A 15,597-nucleotide genomic window follows, 5' to 3' on the forward strand; every position below is an offset into this window, starting at 1 on the left:
ATCTCCACTCATTCCCACAAAACCAGGGTTTCACTCCCCCTCTGAACTGTACTGCATATCTCCCGGCCTGTCCCTGCCACTACCTAGGCACTATTTCATACGAAATATTGTGCCATGTGGCACCCACATGTACTGGCAGTGTATGATATGGCACAGAAAGGCCCAGAGTCGTGTGTTCGTATCTGTGAAGCAAGGGAGAAAATGCATATTTTTCTCCAAGCTCCTTAGTATGCTTGAAGTCCAAGTGCCTCTCAGCTTAAAGATGTGTCCTAACGTTTCATGGATGGAATTTTCCAGCATTATCTCTCTGTTCATGTATCAATATGTGTCCAGGCAATTTCTTCGGGCCATGGGGCCATTATGTTTAGAAGCAAAAAGCTGATAACGCCACCAAGCCAGGAGGCCAGAGCACTGACCCTTGCCGAAACAGGCATTGCTTCACCGAGAGATAAGGGTCTCCCACCTCCATGGGTGGGCCCGTGGAGTGACCAATGAGTGTGGACAGGCGCCAGCGTCCACTCTCCCCTTCCTCTTTATAACCAGGGCTGCCAGGGCGATGAGCCCAAACCTGCTTTGAGCCTTCACTGCGAAGAGACTGAGCCCGCACCCTCCTGCACAATGACACTGACCCAGGCTGAGAAGGCTGCCGTGGTCACCATCTGGGCAAAGGTGGCTACCCAAGCCGATGCCATTGGGGCAGAATCCCTGGAGAGGTAAGTCCCCCCCACATGCCTCTGAAGAGGGTGCCTCCTCCGGCTTTGCTATTGGGATGCATCTCGTGTAAAACCTGCATGAGTGAGAGCACGCTGGGACTGGTGGGAGTTGATGGATGACCTCTGTGTTGTTTGGGATGTTCTTTTCTGGAATCATATCTGTGGTACTAAATGCTTCAAAATCTCACAGCAAAACATAATTTTCTAGGCAATTCTATAATTTTATTTGTCATTGCAGCAATCCAGAAGAAATCATAGCCTGGACACCCTGGCAAGGAATTCAGTCATTCATACTCATGTCCTGAAACAGTGTTATGACTGTTACGAAACAATCTTGGAGTGGTTTATTGTACAAGTGATGTGCTCTTTCTTGCAATTTCTAAGCAGTAAGAGAACAGCCATCCACTGAATTCACTGGTACTTATGTTTCATCATTCCAGTTGATAAGTAACAAAAGACAACTGGACCTCCTGCACTTTGCAGTATTGTGTTAGTCCTTCCAGAATGCTGACTACCACTCGCATTGATTCTGGTTCGTTCAGCTCTTATTAGTTTGAAGGTCCTGCAAACTGGCTTACAGTGGAATATAGGAAAGGTAGTGACAATTTGGGGCTTTTATGTATTTAAAAAACAAAAACAAAACCAAAAAATACATTGTTTGAAATTATTTTTATAATTTCATTCTTCTCTAGCGTGTACAGATTAGCCCAGTCTAACCAGCTCATACTGCAGGAGAGGTTTAAGAGCGGGAAGACTTCCCTGGTGCAAGCCTCAGGCTCCCAAAGCTCTGTTAGAACCACTGAAGGGGTGCACTTCTGCAGCTGGCAGGTTTACATTGCACTTCCTCTGTGCTTTTAGCATCTTGTGCATGCCATTTACACCGCTGAATCTCATTCTCTTGCTCTCCTCCAGGCTTTTCTCCAGCTACCCCCAGACAAAAACCTACTTCCCTCACTTTGATCTCAGCCAAGGCTCAGCTCAGCTTCGTGGCCACGGCTCCAAAGTCATGAATGCCATCGGGGAAGCTGTGAAGCACATTGAGGACATTAGAGGCGCCTTGGCCAAGCTCAGTGAGCTGCATGCTTACATCCTCAGGGTGGACCCAGTGAACTTCAAGGTGAGTGAGCACAGAGTTTCAGGGATGAAAACTGCCATCACAGGGTTAGAGACCACAGATTTTTAGCTAATGGCAGCGTGACCTCTGACAGCATCACACAGCCTTGTCAACTCATGTTGTTGCTTGTTCCCCACCTGATTTTTAACCTGGGAGTGGATCTTTTAATGAAATATCTGGTCTAGCTCAAGCAAAGAACTACTCAGGTGGCTCCTATGGTGTGTGTTAGACGGACTTGAGTCTCTGCTGCCTTTGTTGTAATTTATGAATCCCCCTCACATGTCAGGTTATATCACATGTCTTGAACAAAGTCTTAGTAAATTCTAAACATTTCCACTTTGTTGCATTTCCCTTTGGTGAGGAAAGAAGGGACATCTGGAAGAGGGAGTGGGATCAAGCAGTGCCTTGTGCCCTATACCGAAGGCAACTCTGCTTCTTCACACACAGCATCAGGCAGCAGCGCTACTTGGCTGGGACACGTAGTTGTCATCCCAGAGCACGCTGGCACCCAGGTCCATTGTAGACATCTAGACTGAACTCTGTTACTGATTATGACGGATTTCATTCTGTCTTCCCTTACAGCTGCTTTCCCACTGTATCCTGTGCTCCGTGGCTGCCCGCTATCCCAGTGACTTCACTCCAGAAGTTCATGCTGCATGGGACAAGTTCCTGTCCAGTGTTTCCTCTGTTCTGACTGAGAAGTACAGATAAACGGCCTCCACTGAGGCTGAGGGGTGCATATCGATGGTGCGCCCCAGCTGCCAGGCTCTGGGGTATTCACCCCTTCCTGTGCAGTCCTCTCAAATGCCCTATGCAGGGGCTTGGTCATCTGCAAAACTCAATAAATTTGAATGGGAGCTGTGGTCTCTGTGCTTACATCTCTGTGTGTTCCACCTACACCTTGCTGTTCAGGCAAGGGTGTTCCAAAATGTCTACACAATACAGAGAGGAAAACACTAAGCTTTGTAAATTCATGTACTAATGAATTTGCATCCTAATTCATGGGCTAAGCTGTGTAAATTCAGTGGGAATAACATAATGTTTGGTGGGAATAACAAAACATTGAGCAGAAGCCCAGAACATGCTAGAGCCCTGTGACAGCTGCTGCTCACCAAGGTATATCCACCAAAGGCTGTTTCCAGGCTGACCAGGAAACAGTCTTTTACCCGGCTAGGATATTGAATGGACCCAGGTTTTTTGTCTGACCTATCCAAAACCCATCACAGCCTGTTGTGAGCAAAACCTGCATTACCACATGTTGTGATATGCTCAGAGCCATGCTTAGTGTTGTCCACATGCTCCTCTCCATGGGGTATGGGCAAGGTATCTGATGCTCTTCATGAGCACCTTGAGCTATCACACCTGCTTGGTAAAGGGACCATCTCCTCAGCTTGACATCTCTTATTTCTGTATGGGGAACTTTACATGCATTTGAAATCTGGGAATATTAGCGGCCACTGGAGATCAGTGTTGATGGCATCTGGGGGTCCACAGATTCCCAGGGTTTCTCTGGAAAGCAGCAACAGGAAAGAGTACAGAACTGCTGGTCGCCCTGTGGGGAGCACAGGGATCCTCCGTATGTACCTGTGGTGGGTTAACCCCGGTGGGCAGCTAAGCACTACACAGTTGCTCAGTCACTTGCCCCCCTCAGTGGGATGAGGGAAAGAGAAGAGGAAGAATAAAAGCAAGAAATATTTGGGGTCAAGATCAATCAAACAAAAAGAAATAATTGTTTAATAATTGAGGTATAAGTGGAGGAAGAGGGAAGAAAACAAAACAAAAGAGGTCATGCAAAAGCAATCACTCGATGCCTCCCATAAGTAGACTGATGCCCAGACAGTTCCTGAGCAAAAAAAAAATACGGGTAATCCTCCTAAAACTCCCTAAAACCCCTTTTTTCCCCTTTGATTGCTGATCATGGTCTTACATGTTATGAAATACCTCTTTGGTTAGTTGGGGTCATCTGCCTGGACATGCCCCCTTCGAGTGCATCGTGCACCCCAAAATCTGTTCCCTGGGGGTGGCAGAGTGAGAAGCAGGGACAGTCTTGATGCTGTGCAAAAACAGAGCATGAATTCTGGGACTGTTTGGTCAAAAATCTAAAACACAGCAGCGCCGTGTGGAGATCTTTGAAGAAAACTATTTATCAGGTTCCGTTCACTGCCCATGCCTGTCTCAGAGGACTTGTGACATGAAGAGGTGAGTGCAAAGTCTTAAGTGTACTCTGAATGACAACCTGGACTGGCACTGCAAACTGTGGCCCTCGTCTCATTTACAAAATTTAGGGACTGTGTTTGGGCAAGGGGGAGAGAGGTGGTGTGGCAGCTCCAAAGCCACCAGATTGCTCTAAACATGTCACCCAGCATACCACAGCAGTTTTAAAACATTCTACATTTGTGGGTCTCAGATAGCCTGAACATTAAATTCCACCACTGACCTGGCAGGTCAGCATCTGGTGTGTCCCTAACCCCAAATTTGTACCAATGACTTGAGCTGAGCGATGGATGTGACAGTCACCAGCTGCCCCGTGCCCTGCAGGATGTCCCAGCATTTACGGGGACCGGCAGAGGCACATGCTGGCACAGGAAGAAGGGAAGAAGCCCAGGGCTGGCAAGCACCATGGGACAGACATCAGGAAGAACGTGTGCCCAACAAGGAGGCTCTTCCCCACCCAGGTTTCTCCAGGCTGCTGGAGAGATGGTGTTTCCCATGGCAGATCCCCAGCGCGATCTGGGAGGGCTTGTTCATGGCTCCTGCTCAGAGACCCAGGGGCTCGTCGGACAGAGTGAGTCTGGATGTGCAGGAGGACACGAGGGGCCGGGGACACGTGTGGGACCCATCCTGACACCCATGAGGCCGGGGAGGACCCTCGGGATAGCAGACCTTAATAGAAGGCTGGAGGACATGCCAGCCAGCGAGGCCAAGGCTGTGGCACCCATGGGACATGTCCGTGGCTGCCATTGACAGTGGGGCAGCCCGGCTGGGTGCTGCTCCCAGCCCCAAGCCTGGTGTGGGGCTGGGGCAGTGGGGGAGGGGCAGGGCACCGGGCCCCCTTGGGGCCCCCTCAGGGCTGGGGCCCCCCAAGACAGTGGGGCCCCCCAGGGCAGCACAGCGGCCGTTCCCTAGGCCCGGTGCTGCATGGCCGCGGCCCCTCCACCCCTCGGCACTGATAAGATAAAGCTGGGGTGGAGGTGCTGGCTGCTATAAGAGGGTGTCCCCAAGGGCAGCGCTGCCACCGAGACCTGCCCACCACCCCCAGCCGCCACCATGCTGACCGCTGAGGACAAGAAGCTGATCCAGCAGGTCTGGGAGAAGGTGGCTGGACACCAGGAGGACTTCGGAGCCGAGGCCCTGGAGAGGTGCGGGCTGGGCCGGGGGAGCCCAGGGGCAAGGGGGGTGAGTGGGTGGGAGCCCCATGGAGGGCCAGGGTTGGGGAGCAGCAGCACTGACCCTCCTGCTCCGGCAGGATGTTCATCACCTACCCCCAGACCAAGACCTACTTCCCCCACTTCGACCTGCACCATGGCTCTGACCAGATCCGCGGCCATGGCAAGAAGGTGGTGAACGCCTTGGGCAATGCCGTCAAGAGCTTGGACAACCTCAGCCAGGCCCTGTCTGAGCTCAGCAACCTGCACGCCTACAACCTGCGTGTTGACCCCGTCAACTTCAAGGCAGGCAGGGGACAGGGGATGGGGGGCAGGGGATGAGGGATGGGGACTGGGACAGGGGGCTGGGGTGTAGCAGTGGTGCTGAGCCCCATTTTGCCTTGCAGCTGCTGTCGCAGTGCTTCCAGGTGGTGCTGGCCGTGCACCTGGGCAAGGACTACACTCCCGAGGTGCACTCCGCCTTCGACAAGTTCCTGTCGGCTGTGGCTGCCACACTGGCCGAGAAGTACAGATGAACTGCCATCTGCGCCGGGCTGCCATCAATAAAGACACTTCTGCCGCAGCGCCGTGTCCGTCTGTGCTGGGGCCGGGAGCTGGAGTGGGCTGGGGTGCCATGGTGGTCTCGCCAGAGGGAGGGAGGGAGCTGCCAGTGAGGCTGGACGGGCACAGGGCAGCACTGGCTGTAGGCTCCCTGGATGCCCCCAGGGCTCTGCCTGCTTCCACTGCATCCCAGCTTATGCTGCAACCAGTGCCGGGAGCAGGACTGCAGGGAACGGGGCTCAGCATGTCACCTTGCAGTGCCTGCATCCCTCGCAGGAGCCGGGGGGGAAGGTTGCGCCAAGCCAAATGGGGTTCTTGCATCCCCTTGAAGGATTCTTTGGTAGGGGTGGGATGAAGGCTTCCTGGCTCCATATATCATGATGGCTGTTTAGGGCTTTATTGGGGATGCTGTGAGAGCTAAGTGCCTGGATGAGCTCCAAAAGTAATCAAGACAAGTTCATGGAGTGAAAAAAATCCAGCATAGACCATTGAGCACAAATGCTGTTCTTGCTTGGACTCAAGCCCCTGAGCCACAGCTCCCCAGCTGACTGCCAGGGCAGTGCCCCCACCCCTGCCCTGGGGGTCCGCTCATCCCTTGGCACCTGGGCAGGGTGGGAGCAGGGCAGGCAGGGCTGCAGGCCAGCACAGGGGGCACAGGCTTCAGGGGCTTGGGGACTGAATTTTAAAAAATCATTGTCTTTAGATCATAGGTGATGAATTATAGGGTAATAAACCGGTTTGCTCTGCACTGTGACACCAGCGGGAGGAGATGAGCATTTGTGAGGGATGGAAGAGGGTGCACAGGAGCACAGTGCCTGGGTGGCCAAGCACAGGTAGCAACCGAACGCCGGGCACGCGGAGACCCTGCCTGCACAGAAACACAGCGTGGGGGTCCCTGGGCCACGCTGGCCCCTGCTCCTGCAAATGAACCCGCGGCACACACCCACACACCTGTGAACCCACAGCACTTTTCCTCCATCCTCAGACACATCCCAATGTCTTCGTGTGCATTTACACCCCTTAATTCTTGCACCGCTGGTTTGAAGGGGTCGTCTGCCTCTGCAGTTTGCACCCCTGAGGCACGCACAGGCAGCAGACACACTGCCCCAACGCTGTTTCCCTGGGCTCGCTTCCCAGAAGATCAGCTCCCCTGTCCTCCCCTCCTTCCCTGCTCTGAAATGGTGCCAGCTTGAACTAATCTCCCCCAAACACAAATGATAAGAACCATCAGACATGGAGGAAACACGGGTGTGAACTGTCTCCTGGCTGCCTGCACCAGCTGCCGAACCTACTGGAAGCACTGCAGGCCCCCTCACCCCCCACCCCCCCTCTTGCCTTCCTCACCATCCTCTATTGTCTTGCCCTTCTTGCCTTCCTCACCTTCACCATTTGGGGCACAGGGGGCTTGCCCTGTGCGCCTCCCCTCCCCTGCTGTGAGCTCCTGCTGCTGCAGGCCAGTGCTTGCGGTGGTGCCTGGCACTGATCCCGGTGGCTCTGTGGAGTGTCCCCACTTCCCAGGAGTCAGGATCCCCCAGTCCCCCAGCAGCACTGGGGCCATGTCTGCATGGGTGCAGGAGGGCTGGGGCAGGGGAGCTCCGGGGTCTGTATGCAAAGGGATGCGACTGTGGTTCAGGGAGCAGGGGCTGAGGAGGGCACACGCATTGGGATACCCTGGTTTGGGGTGTACTGAGGGAACGAGAGCAGTAAGTGCAGTGGGGCAGCGTGGATGAGTGACTGTGTGTATAGGGGCCATGTTGGGTGGCAGGGTGTGCATAGGGGCAGCGTGTGCCAGTGCACAGGGGCTGTGGCAGATGGCAGCGTGCACATAGGGGCAGTGTGTGCATGTGCAAGGCTGGTGTATGTGTAGGGGCTGTGCTAGGTGACAGTGCGTGTACCGGGGCAGTTCACGTGCATGCGTGGAGGCTGTGTTGGATGGGTCAGTCCATATGTGCAGGTGCCCACCGTGCCGCCTGTGGGTGTCAGGGGTGCTGGGCAGGCTCAGCCTGTGGGGCACAGACTCCCACCACACTACTGAAGTTACAACCCCCACACTGCTGTTCCCACCACCCTGCCAGAACACACCCAGGCTGTGCCAGCGCTGCCTGTACCAGTGCAGACCCTAACCTCAGCCCATGCCTGCTCAGACCCTAAACCTAAGCCTAAGCCTAAGCCCGTGCCAGAGGGGACAGCCCACCCGGCCTGCGCTGATGCGACCCTAACCCTAAGCCTGACCCGACAGCCAGCTGGCACGGGGCAGACCCCCGGCAGGCCGGTGCCGGTGCCCTGGGGCGGAGCGGGGTGCGGTGCTGGCCGGGGTCCAGCGCCGCTGGGGCTGGAGCGGGGCGGGCTGCGGGCGGGCGGTGCCCCAGCACCGCATATAAGGGCAGCGGCAGCCGGCGGGGACACCCGTGTTGGGGGCTACAAGGCGGAGGTGACACCATGGTGCTGTCTGCTGGTGACAAGAACAACGTGAAGGGCATCTTCGCCAAAATCGGCGGCAGTGCCGAAGAGTATGGTGCCGAGGCCCTGGAGAGGTACGCATCCACTCCCCGCCATCATTCCCTCTCCTGTCTGTCACCCACTCCCTCCTGCCTGCCCCTGTCCTCTCCCCATCCCCAACTGTCCCTGTCCTGTGTGACCCTGTCCCTGTCCCACCCACCCCCACCCGCCCCTGACCTCCTCTGTCCCCCAGGATGTTCGCCACCTACCCCCAGACCAAGACCTACTTCCCCCACTTCGACCTGCAACGTGGCTCCGGTCAGGTCAAGGCGCACGGCAAGAAGGTAGCGGCTGCACTGGTCGAGGCTGCCAACCACATCGACGACATCGCTGGTGCCCTGTCCAAGCTGAGCGACCTCCACGCCCAAAAGCTCCGCGTGGACCCTGTCAACTTCAAAGTGAGCATCTGGGAAGGAACGGGTGATTGACCCGGCTCCCCTCCTGCACCCCCCTGGCCACCCCCTGGCCTCACCCCCTCGCTCACCATCTCCTTTTGCCTTTCAGCTGCTGGGCCAATGCTTCCTGGTGGTGGTGGCCATCCACCAGCCTGCTCTCCTGACCCCAGAGGTCCACGCTTCCCTGGACAAGTTCCTGTGTGCCGTGGGCAGCGTGCTGACTGCCAAGTACCGTTAAGACGGCACCGTGGCTAGAGCTGGACCCAACCCACTGCCAGCCCTCCAACAGCAAGCAGCCAAATGATCTGAAATAAAATCTGTTGCATTCGTGCTCCAGCCCTGGTGTCCTGCTCTGGTTGCTGCCGGTGGGGAGGGACGGGAGGGATCTGCGCTGGGGCTCTGAACTGGGGGTGCCCCCCGCCGGGTGGGTGCGCGGAGGGAACGGGCTCCTGTTTTGCTGTCTCTGAGTGAAGGCAGCGTCTGAGTGGTGGTGCCCGGCAGGCAAACACTGCTCTGCCAGCTGTGAGGCTCCAGGAGCGAGCAGAACATTTCCAGGCACCAGCAGAGGAGAAAGACTCACAGAGAGCAGCCAGAGTCTGGCTCTTGGGAGCTCCCTGCAGCCCCAGCCTGCCCTGACCTTCCCACCAGAGCACCATGCTGGGGTCCCCTTCAGCCCTCCAGCCCCCTGCTCCCCTTGCCCCCGTTCCGGCCAAACTGTTGGAGATCATCTCCTCCTGGAAGTGCTTGCAGGAGACAGTGGGGTACAGGGGGTCCCAGCACCTGTGACCCTCTGTGCAGTGGCACAGCGAGGACATCCTGAGGATCTCCAAGTGCAAGAACATCTTTCTGTGTGTCCCCAGCACTCAGGGCTGTGTAGCATCTTAGGACTTCTGTTTCCACCTAATGCTGCATTGCTGGGGTGTTGGTTTTTGGAGGGATCCTGGGGGGCTGGAAGGCAGGGGAAGACTGCAGGCATGGGGGGCTGGAACGGGAGCAGATGGGGCTCAGCCCCAGATTCTGTTTTTTAGGTGCTGAACAGCAGCAGGGTGGAGAGTGTCAGGGCAGGAAAATGAGCACAGGCAGGGAAGTGGCACTGGGTGCCACAGTGCTGGTGTCTGCACAGCCCCCCACCCTTATCGTGGCCAGCAGCAGGGCAGCTGGGGGGGGGGGGGGAGGAGAGGAGGGGGGGCTGCAGGCGTCTGATAAAGAAAGCTTGGGCTCTCCTCCAGCTGTGGGTGTGGTGGGAGATGGGGCAGCAGATAGTCCCGGGGGGCTACAACCTGCCAGGTGCTGAGTAAGGCTGCCCTGTCCCTGCCAGGGCTGGGAGGTGCTCAGGGCTGGAGTGAAGGTTCCAGAAAGCCCCAGGGTGGCTGGCACAGCCACGGCACAGAGCCAAGCCGAGGGTGCCACCGGCCCCTTCGCTCTCTGGCACTTGTAAGGACGGACACTTGCCCTAGCCCCATGGCCTCCAGCCACCATCAGCAAATGTACCAGGGGCTGGAGAGGCCCCAGATGACTCCAGGGAGAGAGGGAGGCCTGCCGGCCCGCAGGGTTTCTCCCGCAGAGCGCCACAGGCATCGTGGCCCCCTGAGCCCACCACACCTGGGCATGGCGAGGAGGGGAAGAGAAAGCTGGTCAGGGCATCGCTGCCCAGCCTGTGCCAGCCCGGCACAGAGCAGGGTGTTGGTGCAGGTCGCACCCTTGCAGCCAACATCACCCAGACACAGCTGTGGGCACAGCTCTGCTCCACAGTGAGCCTCTGCTCCCAGGGGAGCCCGGGGGGGCAGGGGTATGGGGGTGGGGTGGGGGGCTGGGGGTCAGGGCACGCAGGCATGCAAGGTGGTGTGGGATGGTGTGTAAAGCGCTGGGAAGAACCAGCATCAAATCCAGCACAGACCTGGGCTCCTCCAGCCCTGGCCACAAAGGACCTTCACGGTCCCGTGTGGGGTGTAGGCACGTGGTGGGGGCAAGATGTAACAGCAGTGCAAGGGATGGGATGTGTACGGCGGGGAGGGCTGGCAGCTGTCCCCACTGCTTTTGCTTCCAACCGCTCCCATGCCATGCTGTGTCCTCGAGCAGGACATGGTGTGTGACGACGGCCAGTGTCCGGGCTCTGCAGTGCTTTCCCAGGGCTCTGCCTGGCCAAAGAACCACCGGGATGAGTTTTGTCCCAGCCATTTGTCCCTTCTGCCACAAGATGGGGACCTCAGGCCGTGGTGCTTTATCGGGGCCAGGCAGAGGGCCAAGCCATGATCCTGCCTGGGGCTGAGCTTAAGCCTCTGGGCAGGGAGAAGCAGGCTGCCAGGACAGGCTGCCAGCCAGTCCCAGGTCCCAGCACAGTGGGGACACTGGTGCCAGCTCAGAGGGGTGCGAGACCCCTCCCCAGCCACCCATTTCCAGTGCGGGGTGCCCCAGCAGCCAGGCACCCCATGCCTCCTGGCTCATAGCCCAGTGGCACGTGAGCCCCAGGCCCCCTTCACTGGGCATCCTTTGGTGGCCGTGGCTTGGTGTGCCCTGGGCACAGCCTGCCCCACGGGCCAGACACACTGGCAGCAGATCTCTCCAGCCTGGCTCTTCCTGAGCTGGCATCCCTGCCTGGCTCCCTGAGACCTGCAGGCAGCACCTCAGCGGTGGTCTTGAGTAGGGCTGGTCTAATATTTACCTCACTGCTGGCCCGGGATGGTTTTCCAGCTTGTATTGCCGCAGCTCGGGTACTGATGAGAGAGGTGGTAGAGGCAATCTCTGCATTGCCACAGCAGTGGCAGCCCAAATTGGCACCAGGTGATGCGGAGGAGGTGGCCTTTGGGGACAAAGCCCCCTGATCCAGGCCATGGCAGCACACAGAGGGCAGAGTCACAGTAGGCAGCTTCAGAAGAGGAAGGAAGATGAACATCTTCAGGTAAGACAAAAGCCTGTTCTGATGCCTCCACTATCTGGAGACCTTTCTTGCCTCTCATCAACATTTATTCTTTTCTGTAAAGCATCTGTAGTTCAAAGACACCCACAGAACAAGGTGATATTTTGTTACATGATAGTCACCAAGGCAAGTGGCATGTCAGAGCTCATTTTTATTGAAAGAGGAGCTAAAATGTCATCAGGAAACGAGCTTGGTAGTTACCACTGACCTGATCACAACATTTTTACCAGTCTTTTGCTGGGCTGTGAACAGCATTGTCCAGGTAGCTTGGATACTACTCTTACTGGCATCTGATAAATAGTCATGGCCCTAGGGAGTGTGTCCTGTAAAGGGACACAGAAGCACAGACTTCTGGAGGAGGTCACGGGAGTTTACCAGGGATTTCCCAATCAAAATTTAGCAGAGAAGCAGTGGGAAGATACAAAACTCATTTATTTTTGGAAGCTGATCTTAGGACACCAGTTGAGAGATCCTCATGCTGGAAAGAGGAGAGAAAGCATTGCGCATTTCACAAACTGTTCCTCTGTCTATACATCCCATCCTGGCATTCAACATGCCAATAGTGTAACTCATGATTGGTGCAACCTATAGGTTTTGTGCTAAAAAACTGCTGCATAAGCACTTTGTTTGCCAGGTATTTGGACAGTTACTCTTTCCTAAGCATCAGATTTTCCATACTGACCTGATATCTCTGATTTGTCTAGATCATTCTGAATTTTAACGCAGTGCTTTGGGGAGCTTGCAGCCCCCCCAGCTCAGGAACATCTGGGAATTTAATAAGTGCATTCTCCATTGCAACACATAAGTTATTGATGAAAGAACAGTGAATAATAATGTTGAACCAAGGACTGGAATCTGTCACAGAAGGAAAACAGACTCATCTGAAATGATTCATTCTTGGCAATGGCCACAGTTATTACTCATCTCTTTCTTCGATTAAATGTCCCACTGTTTTTTTGTGATTTGAAGTTGACTGGTTTATAGTTCCTTAGTTTCTTTCTTTTACCCTGCTCATGACAAGAGACCCTAGTGTCTTGTTTCTGCCACACCATCATCCTCCACTGCTTCCCAAAGACACTGCCTGTTTGGAGATGGCTTCAATCAGTTGCTGAGGTAAAGGGGATTTTTTTTTTCAGGCAAGCGGTCTGAAAATACTCAATGATTGAAATATAATTTTAGCCACACTCGTTAGGATCTTCCCACCTTCTCCATTGGCTGTTTTGTCAATGGGAAAAGGAAAAGTGGTTGTAGAAGACAGAAAGCAGAGTCAGCCTTCACTAAAATGCCAATTTTGATGAAGGACTTCAAATATTTTCTCTCCTTCATTTCCTAAACGCAGAGACTGCTCCCAGCAGAGCAGCCACATCAAGCACAGCTGTACAAGCCCCTCTGGTCAGGACAGGGCTGATAAAAACAAGTATTCACAGAACTGAGAATCTTGTCTGCTCTCTTTTCCCAAGAACTTTCCCAAGAAGTCCAATATTGCAAGCACCACCTTAGAAAAGCTTTTTGCTGATCCCCCTCAAAGCTGACCTGCGAGGAGCCTAGGTCTCATTCTGTGAGTTCCTGCAACTGAAAAGGCATTCAGCATCACAAACCCCTTGTCCCTGGAAATGTTCACAACAGAATCCAGGTCTTGGATTTTATATCTGGGAGGAGAAGCAGCAGATCTGTGGTAACATGACATTGGCCACCGATGCTTTCTCAGTGCTGTACTGCAGCCATTCATCAACTAAACAGCAGAAACTTTCCACACCTACTTTGCCCTGGTTTTCCACCTTCTTTTTGTGGCTGACCGTGTCTTTTTTTTATAATTAGATCCAGCCAGATTTTCGCTTCAACTGTACTGCCAGCAACCCTTTTTCAATGAGATTACAAGATTTTTCCGCAAGCCTGCTTGACATTGCCTGCTGGGGATTCATCAGATTTTCACTACAGAGATGGAAATTGAATAGAAATGCAGAAGTTTTCTTCCTGAAGGTTCCCCCGTCTTCCTGCCACACACCAACCCCTTGAGAAGACTGAATTTGCTTAGGGATGATGAAACTGAGAACTTAGAAAATGCTCTGCTGGTAACATCACGGGTTCCTCCCTCCCAGCATTGCATTCAGCAATGGGAGATGCAATCCGGGGAGAGCACAGGACCCTAACTGGTTTTGGTTGTGCTCCTCCAGCATCCACACCAGCAGTAAAAGCAGTTTCAGGAGGTACATTCCTGCCTGTTGCCTTCAGCAGCTGGCTGTTGACCTGCTGCTCATGAATTTGCTATACCTTTCATAAACCTGCTGATCCTATTTGTTTCCACAACCTCCTGTGGCAGCAAGTTCTAGAAGTTCATTCTCCCCCCAGCCCTGTATAAAGTCCTTTTTATCCATTTTAAACAACCTACCAGACACATCGATGGCCTCTAATTTGTCATGCAGAATCTGACGAGCAGCGGGGCCGCATTCACTTTATGATTTTGTAGAGTTTGCCCTCTCTGCTCCCCCTTCTCTGGGGAGAAATCCCAGCCTTCCTGGGAACTCCTCGTACTGCAGCTGCCCCATCTCCTTCATCATCTCAACTGCTCTGCTCAGGACTCTACGTCCACTACATCCTTAGCTCAGAGGCCAGCAGTGCACAGATGTGGGTGCACCAAGCTGTTACACAGCAGGCAAAAGATGCCCTCTTTTTTGTTTTGAGAGCCCAAGTCCTTCCTGATGGCATCACCACATTTTGCTAGGGTTTTTTTGCTGCACATCAAGGCTACAATTTTGGTGAACCATCAATGCGGACTGCAGCATCTTTTTCCTGAGTTGTAATAGCCAGTTCAAGTTCAACCTCCTCTGATTTAGATCATATTTTCCCTGTCTGTGTCACCTTATTTGCCTACACTGAAACGATCGACCTCCTGTTTTTCCATTTGTGAATAACGCTGAAAGCTGCGTATAGCAAAGCTCCATGGGCTACATCAAACAGCCTTTCACCAGCCTCCTGCAGTGATGGAGCATCATCTGACATTTCTATCAAAAGCTGAAATGTGCAGCTCTAAGAGCAGATTTTTGGTCCATATTCCTGGGACACCATTCTTCATTACACTCTTCCTTTCCAGATCCCCTGTCAGTGACTTTTGGTAGGCAGGGAGCTGCTGGGTAGGCACAACTCCACGAGGATCTAGCTGGAGATGGTTAAAACAGAGTTTTACAGACAGCACTGCTTTTTTTGCTCCTTGTACCAGGACCAGACAGAGACAGGGGAGCAGACTGTGCCAGCTCTGTGCTCCCCAGAGACCTTTGCACATGGCCAAGAGGATCCCAACTACGGATTTATGGAAAGCAATGCAGCAAAATGTGCATTGCAGCTGCTCAGCCAGAAAGCTTTTATACCTCCTTCAACGGTTGAGCAGCTGAGTGCCTTTATTAATAGTAGAAGTATATTTATCAAAATTCATGGGTCAGCATTATTAAAGCTCCATAGATTCAATCAGGACAGGTCACCATTATTTATTTTTCCAGATCGTAGCTTCAAAAAGGATTTTTTCAGTATATAGCCCAGATTTCTCCCCAGGCCTGTCTGAGACACTGTAGGCAATGCACTCTACAGAACTGGGTCTTCCACGTCTGTCTGGCTGTCTGGCCTCCTGAGGAGGGGCTGTGCTTCAGGACTCATGGACCAAAGAGCCAGAAGGTGATAAGGTGACCCCAGCCATGACCCAGGCACCTGCGCTGCACCCAGAGCCAAGTGTGTCTAGCACAGACATGCTCACCAGGGGTTTCTAAACCTTGTAGTTTATGTTGCCACCACAAGAGGAGGCAGTTATCACTGCAGCTGGATCTTCTGCCTGGCTGCAGGTCCTGGTGACCCATGGGTGGTTGCCTGCATCCACCTGCAGCACTGCCTCTGGAAGCTGAGGAAGCTTGCTCCAGCTCCAGCTCCAGCTCCGGCTCCAGCTCTAACTTGAGCTCCAGCTCCAGCCCCAGCTCCAGCTCCAGCTCCAGCTCCAGCTCCAACTTTAGCTCCAGCTCCAGCCCCAGCTCCAGCTCCAGCTCCAGCT

General features: G+C 54.2%; 3 protein-coding genes across 3 annotated transcripts; all 3 read left to right on the forward strand.

The window, feature by feature from the left end:
- Positions 1–534: 534 nt before the first annotated feature.
- LOC101924752 (hemoglobin subunit pi) lies at positions 535–5,172 on the forward strand. The gene is made up of 3 exons (XM_005244105.3): positions 535–713; positions 1,626–1,830; positions 2,410–5,172. The coding sequence occupies exons 1-3, from the start codon at positions 619–621 to the stop codon at positions 2,536–2,538; spliced, it is 429 nt and encodes a 142-aa protein (XP_005244162.1). The 5' UTR covers positions 535–618; the 3' UTR covers positions 2,539–5,172.
- LOC101924482 (hemoglobin subunit alpha-2) lies at positions 5,029–5,775 on the forward strand. The gene is made up of 3 exons (XM_005244103.4): positions 5,029–5,186; positions 5,294–5,498; positions 5,600–5,775. Exons 1-3 carry the CDS (start codon positions 5,095–5,097, stop codon positions 5,726–5,728), a joined length of 426 nt encoding a protein of 141 aa, XP_005244160.1. The 5' UTR covers positions 5,029–5,094; the 3' UTR covers positions 5,729–5,775.
- A 2,353-nt stretch (positions 5,776–8,128) lies between these two features.
- On the forward strand, positions 8,129–8,983 carry LOC129782570 (hemoglobin subunit alpha-1). The gene is made up of 3 exons (XM_055805064.1): positions 8,129–8,287; positions 8,446–8,650; positions 8,757–8,983. The coding sequence occupies exons 1-3, from the start codon at positions 8,193–8,195 to the stop codon at positions 8,883–8,885; spliced, it is 429 nt and encodes a 142-aa protein (XP_055661039.1). The 5' UTR covers positions 8,129–8,192; the 3' UTR covers positions 8,886–8,983.
- Positions 8,984–15,597: the final 6,614 nt, after the last annotated feature.

Source organism: Falco peregrinus, chromosome 5, assembly GCF_023634155.1.
Source record: "Falco peregrinus isolate bFalPer1 chromosome 5, bFalPer1.pri, whole genome shotgun sequence".
NCBI classification, from domain to species: domain Eukaryota; kingdom Metazoa; phylum Chordata; class Aves; order Falconiformes; family Falconidae; genus Falco; species Falco peregrinus.